This window comes from Anopheles coluzzii, chromosome X (assembly GCF_943734685.1).
Source record: "Anopheles coluzzii chromosome X, AcolN3, whole genome shotgun sequence".
Taxonomy (NCBI): Eukaryota; Metazoa; Arthropoda; class Insecta; order Diptera; family Culicidae; genus Anopheles; species Anopheles coluzzii.
This window is the reverse complement of record NC_064669.1, coordinates 7,867,625-7,881,440: the sequence shown is the minus strand read 5'-3', so window position 1 is coordinate 7,881,440 and position 13,816 is coordinate 7,867,625. Positions and strand designations below refer to the sequence as shown.

General features: G+C 49.5%; 1 protein-coding gene across 1 annotated transcript in view; it reads left to right on the top strand.

The window, feature by feature from the left end:
- The window catches only part of LOC120960975 (uncharacterized), a 31,430-nt gene that overhangs the window by 5,731 nt on the left and 11,883 nt on the right, over positions 1–13,816 (top strand). The window contains exons 3-4 of the mRNA XM_049610336.1: positions 887–3,121; positions 4,258–5,444. Of these exons, the coding sequence (XP_049466293.1) occupies positions 887–3,121; positions 4,258–5,444 (3,422 nt within the window). The remainder of the gene's footprint in view (positions 1–886; positions 3,122–4,257; positions 5,445–13,816) is intronic.

Here is a 13,816-nt window from a genome sequence, read left to right as displayed (position 1 = left end):
TAAGGTGGTAGGGTACAGTGGTACTGGAACTTCGTGAAACTAATCTGCACACTGCGATTTTTGGAATTGCTCTCACTCTACTTCCACTCCATCACTCATTGAACTAAGTTATACTCGGTTCTTAAAATCGACCCTTTCTGATCCAGGATCTACGCTCCAACCTACGCCGGTGCTGATAGTATCCTTCTGAGTACCATTCCATGTGAATTCCAGAATGGTAGACTTATTCCGGTCTTTTGATCCGATCCATTTCAGATCCTGGCACTCTTTTTGAACTTATCCAGGGCCTATAACGAATCTTGAATCTATTCCGGTCGAGAAACATACATGGAATTTATCTTGATCCTGTCCTAGAACATATACCTAAGATGTCACTGTTCTTGAACTGATCCTAACTCTATTTCAGCTTTGTTCGGGTCCGGAATAAGCTTTGTACCTATTCCGCTTCAGGAACTGCATTCAAGACTATTTTGTTCCTGAATTTCATCTCGAATCTATCCCAGACATGACACAGAACCTGAACCAGTGGTTTTAACTGGGTTAAGCACAGTCTTCGAACCTATTCCTGTTCAAAAACTGATCTTAATGCATATCTCGAGCCAACTCTGTTTGAATAACTGCTGTTGAATCTGTCCAAGGATGCAGTAATTCCCACTGAACATACTTCGCTGTTAGAACTGAATATTAAATGATATAGAATAAAGCCTTATCTTATCATAGAGCCGTTCCTTAACTTATCCCGATTCAGAATCCAATACCTAACATATACCTATAGGTATAACCTATAACCTAGCGTATACAATCAGCTCAAAATAATAACACTCCAACAGTATTTACGCGGTAAGTCCTATATCATTGTGTGCCCATCTCTCCCCACTATTCTCAGAGTACGACGGTTCGCCGCGTCGGTTTGGCCTGAACCTCTGCGACGAAAGCGACTGCTACCTAGCGTCCAGCGTGAAGATAAACCTGACGTCACCGTCACTGCTATCGCTACCTCGTCCCGGATTCCCCCAGCGCGTAGTACCCGCTACAGTCGGTACTGCCGGCAGCGGCAGCAGTATGGCTGGCACCGTCGCTCAAACGTCCTCCACCAATGCCAGTTGTTCGCCTTCGCTGCTCGATCAGGTCAACTCCACCCTCAGCAAGACGCTGCTGCTCGATTCGAAACGATCCGCAAACGATACCGAATGTACGAGCAGCTACGGCGCTGGAGAGCTTTCCAAAGTTTCCGGGACGCGCAAGGAACAGCAGCAGCAGCAGCATCAGCAGCACCACGACCATCACATCTACGACATGCTGCCCGGCAAGCTGTCACCGTCTGAGATGGGCGGCAAGACGAGCCTGGAAAAGTTGCAGCTGAGCGCCCAAACGCCCGAGAACGAGCTGCAGCACATCGGCGGCACGTCCGGCTTTCCGCCGATCGCCAACTCCTCTACGTTCGACTATCTGTACGAGTTTTCGGAGACGCGCAAAGTGCTGGAGGAGTTCTTCAAGTGCCCCTCGACCGAGGACGTGGAAAAGTTCAGCGACTACAATGACAGCGCAGAGGAGGAGGACGAGGAGGACGGGGAGGAGGAGGATGGGGAGAGTCTGGACGTGCACTACGACTATCCGGTCGAGCTGGAGCGCTCGAAAACGATCGAAACGACGTACATTGGCAACGTGAATGGGGCGGCAGGCAAGCAGGACACGCTGGTGCGCTCGCCCAAGTCGCCGCTGCTGGGTGACGGGCCGGCCCGCCGGGAGGAGGACGACGATACAGCCGACGTGGAGGACGAGGAAGAGGAGGAGGACGGAGAGGAGGAGGACGATGAGGACGACGCGAAGCCAAACGGGTTGGCGAAGTACAGCTACAAGCTGAAGAGCAAATCGACCCGGCTTTCCGACTACTGCGGGCTGCGCAAGAAGAAATCGGAGGCCCATCTGAAAGGCCACAGCGGTGGCAACGGCGGTTTGGGGGTGGTGGATGTGTCGGATCGGTACTGCAGTGCGGCCGAGTACGACCGGCGGGAAGATGACGGTGTGCGGCTGTCGCTAAAGTCCACCCTCCAGTCCGCTAGTGATGCGCGCGACTACGCCATGTACGTGCAGAGTGGCCTGCTGAAGAGCTACCCGGAACAGCAGCAACAGCAGCAACAGCAGCAACAGCAGCACCAGGCTGAACCACCGAACCAGCCACCCAACCAGCATGCCAACATGGGCGAGCTGCGGTTCAGCGCGTACATCAACGGGGAGAGCCGCACCAGCAGCTACGATGCCATCAACGAGGCGAACTACGACGGCCATCCGATGATCTCGAACGGCAGCGACAAGGACCCGCTGCACTACTCGCTCAACGGGGACGGTGGCGACGGGCGTAAGGTGTACGCGCGCAAGTACAGCAAAAACTTCAACTACTCGCCCGACACGACCGACTACGACTCGAACTGTGGCGACTACGATAGCGAAATCTCGCCCCAGTACGGCAGCGACTTCGGACTGATCTCGGGCAACGGGGCGACGATGTGCGATGATCTGAACAATGGCGTGATCAGTGCGACCTCGGGCGCACCGTCCGGCCCGGGCGAGTCGCTCAACTGTCTGTTCGCGAACAATGCGAACAACTACACGCGCTACTACGCTGCGATGCCGGTGCTGGAGGACGGGCTGTCCAGCGGGCACGTCTCCGACTCGGAGAACAATCTGAGCGCGAACCCGATGACGGGCCTGCTGCCGCCCGACCTGGTCACGGTCGGCAGCGTCAAGCAGCACGGGCAGGCTGGCAGCAATGGCGGCATGATGCAGTCGGCCGGCCCGGCCACCGGCCCGTACGGTTTGCTGGGCGCACAGTCACCGTCCGTTACAGCGAAGCCATCGATATCCTCTTCACCTAGCATGTCGAAGGAGATGAAAGCCGCACAAGGTTCACACGTACAACAACAGCAGCAGCAGCAGCAGCAGCAGCAACAACAGCACCAACCACAACAGCAGCAACAGCAGAACCAAGGCACAAACGTGGAGGGCTACTTCGTCAACAACACCTTCCGCATGGGAAATCTCAAGCTAAACTCTAGTATGCTGCACAACGCCAGCATATTTAAGAATCGCGACCCAGAGCTGGAGTCTCTCTACACCATAAGTAAGTACGAATGCTAATCGGCGAGGTCTACCATCTTCTGGTAGCTATCATACGATTTCTTTTTGTTTATTTAACTACCTTAATTTAGTTGAGTACATCATTGATAGCAATCCTGAGTTCTATTCTTTCTACAATCCACATTGTTTGTGAGGGTCACTGAAGAGTACATTGGAAATTCATTGCGCTTCAGGCTCTTCAGCTATAATGTCCATGCAATGTACATGTAAACAGGATCTAGCAGATCTCGCATAACTTCGATATCAAAGCGTTTGGGCATGAGAAATTACATTTAGCTCATATGAGATTTGTCCACATTGATGTGTTGATTGAGGGCAGTAAATATATTTTTAGATAATAATAGATGGAGATGTCAAAGGGCTGTTCTCAATACTTTTATAGCGTCCCCAACAAAGAGAGTCAGGTATTTCCCGCCAGATCTCAGAAGACGATGCTAGTCGTGAACGCCAAATCTACGTCTCTAATGGATTAGAGCCGAAGCTGTTCTATAGTTGTGATATGCGTCCTTGTCATGTGAACAGATTTGACATAAGATGCATGAGTCTTCAAGCTAATGATAGGAAGAAGCTTTTGAAGAATAGTGTACCTAAGGTGCATGAGTCTTAAAGATAATGAAAGGAAGAAACTTTTAAAGCAGGGGCCTCCAAACTTTTCAGCCCGCGGGCCGCATTGCTTCAAAAATCACCATGTTGAGGGCCATTTGATGTTACCTATAATTGATGAGTGAACGTTTAAATCTCATTTTTATAACAAAATACTAACGATACTTGAACAGATTCGTGTTACTAAAGCTTGATTTTTGTCTAAGAAATGTAAAAAAATATACAATTTCTTTTGAAAAAGTCAAAATAACCTAATATTTATTCTAAATCTGGCAAAGTCATCGGGGCCGCATTTTAAGCACTTGAGGGCCGCATGCGGCCCGCGGGCCGTAGTTTGGAGACCCCTGTTTTAAAGTATAGAGTAGTGAAGATGTTTTAGGTCAATGGTGGTCTCTTGGATCACATCTTGATTTCTAGCCTCATTACATCTCATATCATGGTGGAGCTCATAGATGACTAAAACCATGCCAATCTAGTCTAATCTCCTACCCAATGTCTTTGTTGCTGTTTTTGCAGATACTATCCAATCGACACCGCCACCTCCAGCCCCAGCACCGCACAGGAAGTCTTCGATCGATTGTGATAACATGTCCCTGTTGCAGCAGCAGCAGCAACAACAACAACAACAACCGGGACAGCAGCAAAAGCAACACCAGCTGCAACATCTACAGCAACTTCAGCAGCAGCAACAGCAATCGCAACAGCAACAGCAGCAGCAAGGGCAACCCCAACAACCGCAACAATCACAGCAACAGCAGCAGTTCAACCACGGCCAGACGACCAGCGCCGACGTGCAGTCCACGCTCAAGGACATTCGGCTGTGTCTGCAGAAGACGAAGAGCCTGAACCTAGCTAGCGGCAACCAATCGCGGAAAGCGTTCGACAAGGGCAGTCTGTGCGCGACCGGCGACTTTCCCGACCCGCTCGGCCCGGTGGGCAGCGGGACGGTCGGAACAGCCGGCAGCGGGGGCGGCGCCGGCACCGGCCCGAGCCTCTCCCCGATCTGGATACCGCGCACACGCGCCAGCGACGACTTTGCCGGCAAACCGCTCGCAGGGGCAACGGGCCCGACAGCGGCCAGCGGCACAGGAGCGCTGTCGAACGGGCTGCAGCCCGGGGTCGGTGTATCTGGGCCGTCCTGCAAGCTCTCCTCCTCGCCGGTCTGCTCCAAACCGGTGGCCGTCGCGGGGCCCGATTTCGCCGACGAGACGGACGTACTGATCGGACAGGGCGCTGGTGGGCCAGCCACGAAACCGCTGGCCCTGGTGGACGAGGACGAGGACCCGGACACCGATCTCGAAACCGACCGCCTGCTCGGGCACCAGCGGCTCGACGACCAGGGCTTCTACGACGAGAGCGGCAGCGGCAAGCTGTGGAGCACGGGCGAGCGCAAGACGGGCGCCTCGCGCCTGCTCACCCTCGGCAAGGTCTCGCCGAAGCAGCAACAGCAGCAGGGCGCATCCCAACCGGCCGGTGTGGCCGGTGGCGCAGCGCGGGATACGGCCGCGAACGGGAAGCTGCCAGCCGCCGGTCAACTCGGCGAACGGCTCACTGGCTCGGTGGGCGTGCGCAACGGTCCCCAGCCGAACGGAAGTGCCGGGGGAAGCAGTTTCCTTCCCGGGGGTGGCGGCAGCGGCAGCTCGACCGGCATGGCGGGCTCCGGCGCCAGCGTTCCCCTGCCAGATCTTGGTATTGCGGCCGCGGCGACGCTACCGCCAGCGTCCGGCGCGCCCAGCACGGTGAATGGTGGCGCCGGCGGGACGGCCAGCGCCAAGAGCGCCAAGCCACCGAGCGGCAACCTGATCAACTTCAACGGTCCGAACGAGCCGCAGACGCAGCTGACGTCGCCGAATCCGAGCCCGCAGCACTCGCTCGGCGAGGGCAACCTGCTGGACAAGTCGAACGATTCCGGCAGCCCGGGCGGGTCGACCAAATCGAAATCGCTGCACAACAACGACTCGAAGCGAAAGTCGAAGAACAAGGAGGGTAAGTGGGGCGTGCTTGGGAGGGGAATGGGGGTGGTGGTGGGACGTGTGACGTTAATTGTAATGTGTTCACCCTTTCTCTGTCACTACTATGCTGGCACACATGTTGATGGACTGTTCGCTGTAAGTAAACTAATCCCGTGCAAAATAGATTGCTTTTTAGTTCGATTGCCCTGTCCGGTGTCTGTAGCTATATATATATATATATCTATATAAATATATAGGCAGCAAAACGAACGCGTCTTGCTCATTGTTTTCCATCCCGTTTCGCAGTGCTGCAGTTCTTATTGAAGGTGTCCTGTTCCGGGCCCGTTACCTAGGATCTACCCAGCTCGTGTGCGAAGGACAGCCCACAAAGTCGACCCGCATGTTGCAGGCAGAGGAAGCCGTATCTAGAATAAAGGTAGGATCCGGGCTACCGGTGAGCTTGCTTGCTCAATCGACATACTAACGCTCTGTTCTCTGTCTCATGCAATTCAACGACTCAACACGATGCTCCACGCAAACACCTGTTCCTGTTCCGGCTGAAGGCTTTGGTAAGCTACAGCGCTCCACAGCCCCTCGTTTGCGCAACCGTACATAATAATAGAGTTTTTGTTTTCTTCTATTTCGCTCTCCCTCTTCTCACCAGTCACCGGACGGCGAGGTTCAGCCCAGCACGGAGGTCGACCTGTTCATCTCGACCGAAAAGATCATGGTGCTGAACACGGATCTGAAGGAGATCATGATGGACCACGCGCTCCGCACCATCTCCTACATTGCCGACATCGGCGATCTGGTGGTGCTGATGGCCCGGCGCCGCTTCGTGCCGCAGGACGTCGACTCGACCGACTCGTCGGGCGGGGCAGGCACTGGCTCGGGCACGCACACGGCCGGGCACGGGGCGGGCAGTGGCAGCACGCCCTCCCAGAAGCTGGCCGGCGGCCCGAAGGGCAACCGGACGCCGAAGATGATCTGCCACGTGTTCGAGAGCGAGGAGGCCCAGTTCATTGCGCAGAGCATCGGGCAGGCGTTCCAGGTCGCGTACATGGAGTTCCTGAAGGCGAACGGAATTGAGGACCACAGCTTTATGAAGGAGATGGACTACCAGGAGGTGCTGAACAGCCAGGAGATCTTCGGCGACGAGCTGGAGATATTCGCCAAGAAGGAGCTGCAGAAGGAGGTGGTGGTGCCGAAGGCGAAGGGCGAAATACTCGGCGTGGTCATCGTCGAGTCCGGCTGGGGCTCGATGCTGCCGACGGTCGTGATCGCGAACCTGGCGTCGGCGGGGGCGGCCGCCCGCTGCGGCCAGCTGAACATCGGCGACCAGATCATCGCGATCAACGGGCTGAGCCTGGTCGGGCTGCCGCTCTCCACCTGCCAGGGGTACATCAAGAACACCAAGAACCAGACGGTGGTGAAGTTCACGGTCGTGCCGTGCGCGCCGGTCGTGGAGGTGAAGATCAAGCGCCCGAACACCAAGTACCAGCTCGGCTTCAGCGTACAGAACGGTGTGGTAGGTATCGGATGGGTGGGTTGGAAGAATTGTGGAAAGAAAAGTGTTTCGCAATGAATCATCAGTGAAGAATCAATAGAATCAAGAATCAAATGTGTAACGTAAATCCTGGGAAGAGTGATGCATCTTGAGATTACCCAATCTTACAAGAGCTGTATGTATCTAGAGTTTCATGAACTTTTGAAGAATTGTGAATCTTGAAATTAATGAGTTTGTCACAGAAATTGAAGAGCTTTTTAAACTGCAAAGTTATAGGTTCAGAATCCTGTAATTCGATGAAGTACCCGCTGATTCTTGAAGATTCCTGATTCTTTGGAAAGACATTGGAGACTCTTTATTGGATTAAAAGATTCAGATTGATTGACTCATTGCAAAGACTCAGAATCAGGTCCTAGTGCTCATAGTGGCTACATCTGCAACTCTCTATGTCTACATTTATCTGTGTATTAATAGATTTGCAGCCTGCTGCGCGGAGGAATTGCGGAGCGGGGCGGTGTTCGCGTGGGCCACCGCATCATCGAGATCAACAACCAAAGCGTCGTCGCGGTACCGCACGAAAAGATTGTGAATCTCCTAGCCACGTCTGTTGGTGAGGTATGTGGACGCGCTGGATCTGCTGTTGCTAGCGTCACGGTACGGGCGTTAAAGACACTTACACTCACTCTCTACGTTTTTTTCCTTTCTTCCTCACACTAGATACTGATGAAAACCATGCCGACGTCCATGTTCCGACTGCTCACTGGACAGGAGAATCCGATATACATATAAATTTGTCATTTTTGCTCGCAAGCGGCAGGAACCACCGAGCAGGAGGCCTACGCTTGCGGGAGGCAGATGTTTTGCAGGAAGGGAAAGAAGAAATAAAACACACACACACAAACACAGACACACAATTACACACAGACAACGTTCGAAAGCTATGTGTGTACACGTTATGATTTCTCTGTATGGGGTATATATGAAGAAAAACGCGATTATCTATGTGTGTGTGTATATTTATAGCAATCTTTTTGGAATTGATTCATAACCTTGGCCTTGCAAACTTACATAATTATCGTTATGAATATAATATATACAAAAAAAAAACACACACACACACGAACACACTCATAAACACTCACAAAGGTACACTAACACACATAATCGCAGATCACAAAACGCTTTACGCCATACGTAACCCAAAAAAAAAGAAACTGATACATACCAGGGTGTGCGGAGACGCATAGTATATGCCCAGGGCCTCAATACACATTAAACGCAAAACCTTGGCTTTACATAATGGCATTTCACGAGTACATGTATATCGTTGGGTTTAACAATTAAAGAAGGCAACAACAGAAACAAAAAAAAAAAACGTAAGGTATTAAACAGTATAGCTTTTGCAGATTTGGTGGTAGCGAGTCCGGAAGCCACAAAATAACAAGACGTGCAGAGCAACAGAAAAGAAGAAAAAAAATGGAAGCTATAGAGTTGAAGCACAAGCAGGCAAAACAAAGAGAGAAACAAATACGAAACACTTATCTATCGATCACATTTCACTAATGGAGCAGAGCTAGTAGAGGAACAAAGAAAAGCAAAATATAAAAAAAATAAACAAAAAAAAAACAAAAACATCCAAACCGATCAGACCGGTGCAACAACCAAAGAGATACCATTTATTGTAACTACCTTAATGGGGCAAGGCAAAATGAGCAAGCTGAAGGTAAGGCAGAGAATGAGTGAACTTGTAGCGAACAAAAAGCAAAACAAGGAAAAAATGGAGAAGAAGAGTAAGAATCTCAGAAACTGATATATTTTTTGAAATCATTTAAATAAGCAAAATTAAGCTAAAACTGCAACACTCTGAAAGCCAGGAACGCAAACACAATGGTACGCTAGAATGAGGAACAGAAGAATGGCAACACACACATACGTACACACAAACATATACATACTAACCAGCAGCTAACAAGACCTTCGTTCTCCCACTAGGAGAGAGAGAGAGAGCGATAAGCTTAGTGGCTTGGTAGTGGAGCCGCGAACACGATGGCATGAGCTATGAGAACCTTGAACCGGAGAGCGTAAACTCACTATTGATCTGGTTCGCCATTATACTTTTTCGATGCTACTACGTTGTGGTGAACGAAGGCTATAATTTTGTTTAAAAAAAAGTCAAACAAAATGACACACAAACATACGCACACCACAAAACCCAAAGCCGTCGAAAGGGAAGGCAAAGCGCGAAAGTCTATCGATGCAGGTGGGTCCATATTCCCACTGCTTCATCCATATCGCTTCTGGAGGTACAAAACAGCCCTCATCGAGGAAAAGTACTCACCGGCTACTTGCGCTCCATTATAATAAACAAGCAAACCAAACACACTCACACATACACACGAAAAACTACTCTACTGTCCATATATTGTGTAAAGGGATTTATATCGGTGGGAGTTGTTTAAGATTGAATGGGTTAGCTGTCCATTTAAAGGCAATATTGCAACTGGGGTGTAGCGACAAGTAGTAACTATGCCACTGGCACACGGTCTACAATGCGTGGGTGATGGCGTGATGGAGAACAAGGCTAGCAGCAAGGAACCACAGTAGAAAGAAGAAACTTTAAACACCGTCCTTAAGCAGAAGAGAAAATGGAGCCCGAGACAGACAGCACATAAAACAAGTAAGCAGAAAAAAAAACACAGAAGAAACATTAAAATGCTCATACCAAGAAGGCAATCGCACGGCAGTGAAAGAGAGAGGGGGATATTTGCTAGGCCGGTGGTTACAGCTCTCTTACAGCTTCTGAATTTGTTAATTACGAGTATCTGCATGTCTTCGGTTAGCAACTCGCCCCTGCCGATGAACTCTGTATCCTTAGAGGTCCTAACGCATTGGGGCAACCATGTTTGAGGAAGCGGTAAAAAAGTATTACACAAATTGCAGTGGACGGGGAAAGGGAAATGAAATTCTATGAAACATTTCTTTACATAACGCTATCGCTTTTCGTACGCCGTGAACAGTATTTGCTTTCGAATTTCGACTAATGTTTTCGACTACCATTTCGACTAATGTTTGTTTTGATTCGCGTGTTTATTTTTATAAACTTGTAACGTAGCGTAACGCGTTGCGTAACGCTGCTACGATTTTGCGGCTACTGGGCCGGTGGCTATAGTGCAACCAGAACAGTAAACCATTGCACACGGTCGACGGAATGTCAAGTTAACTGCTGAAACGTTGCGCAACGTTCAACCAAGACAGTGCAGTAGCAAGCAAAGCAAAGACGCAACAGAAAGTAAAAATAAATAAACAACCAACCAAATGGCCGGCTATTTACGAACCAATGGTTTGACAAATTTATCGGGAAAATGGTTTTGGATATTTACTTCTGCAATTTGTAAAAAAACAAACAAACAAACAAACTAAACAACACATTTGAGGGTGTGCTGTGTCTGAACAAAATAATATGAGTAAATATTAGATAAATGTAAAGAACAAAACAAACAAAACCATGCATACAACTAACATATACACACAAAAGAAAACAACCACGCGCGCGCAAAAAAGAAGCAAAGAAGCAACAACAAAAAAACACACAAGGGAATAGTAGCAAAAGGCGCAAAAGCAAACGGGGGAAAAAAAGGACAAAACAATTGGCCGCGATTCCACGAATGAAGCATGCAGCAAAATTTAAACAAAAAAAAAAAACAAATAAACAGCTAATCAAATCAATTAAACAATGTAATAACTTAACTGTCATCTTGTGTAACGTATAAATACGGCGTTTGATAGCTACTAACAAAACCAAAACAAAAAAAAAACCGAATGCGTATTTATCACTAAAACAAAACAGAACAAAACTACTGTATATTAGCATGGGCTGAAATAAATATACATATATAAAACATACACGTGCGCTACCGGCTGCTGTGCGAAACTGTTTACTGTTTACAAAGCAGGAAGCCGAAACTACTTTCCTTCTCTCTCGTTTTGCTCGGTTTTGGCGTAGTTTTATAATTGTTGTTGTATTTTTAATATCATTTTTTCAACTTCAGCCGTTTGTAATCCATTTATTTATTTGTTTTACTCATTGTTTTACATTTATTTTACCCATTGTTTCATTCGTACCTCACTTAGTTTTATTGTTTTTAATTCAGTCTTTATATTGTACTTTTTTATTATTTTTATATTGTTTTTTAAAACCATTTTTACATTAATTTTCTCCGTCGTTTACAACTTCCTACGCTTATGCGCCTCGTTTGAAATAAGATGGAAATAAAAACATATATTTTTTTACATTTAACAAACGCTTGTTGTATTTTTGATATTATTTTTTCAACTTAAGCCGTTTGTAATCAATTTATTTCTTTGTTTTACTCATTGTTTTGCATTTATTTTACTCATTGTTTCGCCCGTTTCTCACTTAGTTTTATTGTTTTTTTATTGCAGTCTTTTTTATTGTACTTTTTATTTATTTTTTAATATTTTTTTAACCTTTTATACATCAATTTTCTCCGTCATTTACAAATTCCTATACGTATGCGCCTCGTTTGAAATAAGATGGAAATAAAAACATATATTTTTGACATTTTGACAAACGCGCACAGACCAACGCCGAGGCACTGCAACAGATACGCTCGCAGGACGATGAAAAACTCCTTTTTCCTGCTCCAAACGTACGGCGAGGAAAACAGGACCTTCCAGAATTGGTGTGCGTGCGCGTGTGTGTGTGTGCGTGTGTGGATAGTGCTCGACACTGCTCGAGTGCTTGAAAATCTGTCAATCCCGTTGCGCGATTGCTGTGGCACCGTGGTGGGTAGATGAGTGGGTGAGACGAGATTTGATGGATCTCTCAACCTCAACTAGCACGCCTTTGCAAGGACAACAAACACACACACACGCGCGCACGTATAGAGGGTGCGAATGAGCGTAAGAAAAATAAAATAAAATAAAATAAAACAACCCACCGTAGCATTTCTCTCGCAATTTTTCCCTTCGCACCCAATCGCACGCTTTTCCGCTCGCTCTCGCTTTTCCGCTCGCTCCGGATGCCGTTACCGTTTTTTGCTTGTATGGGTGTTTCAGTAGGACGAAAACCAAACCCTTGTTGTTCGAGCACTCGAGCGAGGTTGTCTCCGCGAAAATACAGCGTAAGAAGAAGCAGAGGCAGGATGAAACGAACGGTCGGGAAAAACACTCCCGTGAGCACAAACCATCGCGCAGACTTCGGGAAAATCCTGGCGAGCGCGGTACTGAGAACTCAACAGTGAGAGCGAGAGAGAGAGAGAGTGCGCGCAGGTCCTGCGTATCCTGCTGCTTTGCTGGAAAGAGTCGGCAAGCAGTGCGTGCGTGTGTGTGTGTGTGTGCGTGTGTGTTGGCCGCGCGAGCGCGCTCGTACACCAGAGCGGGACGGGCGAGCTGCGAGCAAAATTAAAGATGAATGCACAGATATATACGTGCCTCATCTTGCTCAGGCGCCGTTTTTCCAGCAAAGCTTTAAGTGTCGGAAGCGGAAAACGGATCGACCGTGTTGGAAGCCACGCATCCCCCCATCCCCGTCCCTCGATCCGGAATCTCCCGTCCGCGAGGCGAGCTAGGTAAACGGGCAGGAACAGCGTGCGGACACATCATCGAAGAAGAGGCGGAAGCGCACAGAAAAAAGGGGGAAGAAGAAAAGCACTAACCAAAAAGGACATCCGACCGCGGCCACTGGCACGGCGAAATATCGCCACATACACATCGCATCGCACCAGGAACCACTGCTACTGGGGGTGGCGCAGCGTAAGCGTTGCGTCGGCTGGGTTGGTGGGTGTCGTGAAAAGTCGCAAGTCGTGTGTGTCCCCGCGAGCTGGTAGCAGCCAGCAGCAGCCAACAATCTCGCACAGCACGGCCAGCAGCCAAACGGAACGGTCGGAACAGAGTGTTTTTTTTTTTTTTTGCTGCAGTTCAGCGCCGCTCGGTGGGCATATCACGCATTGCGTTGCTGGGTTGCCGCCCCTTGGCAGTGCAAAAACGCGGCCCTGCCCGCAACGGCAGAGAGTGGTGCGGCGTACCCGCAAAAACCGTATGGTTCGGGCGCGCTGGTCAGCCGACCAGTGGAAAATGGCCAGCAGCCACCAGGACGGACGGGACGGCCCCGACCAGGAAGCATCCGCAGAACAGTGCTGGTGAATTCGGGCAGCGCGAACCTGCGGGAGTGTGCGTGTGTGTGTGTGAAGCAAAAAGAAGAAGAACAAAAAATATATAGAAAAACAAGGAAAAGCAAACGGGAAAAGCGTAGGGGAAGAGCGCAAAAGAACGGGGAAAAAAACGGTGCGTTCGTTAGTTCGTGGCGGTGTTGTGTGCGCGCCTTGAGTAGGTGGGAAGTGGTGTGCGTTTGTGTGTGTGTGCACGAGAGAGTGTTTCCTTCTCCCCCCACATTGGTCTTCATTCGGAACAGGCTCGGGGGGAGGCACAGTGGTAGGTAAAGCAAAAAAAAAAAACGGGCGAAATGATGATTTGTTTGGAGGCGCATCCTGCCACCTAAAGGGGGGGGGCCGCCCTGTTCCGCGTTGCGGGGGGAGGGGCTGGTGATGATGATGATGCTGATGATGATGCTGGGGGACGACGCCGCCCCGTGCCC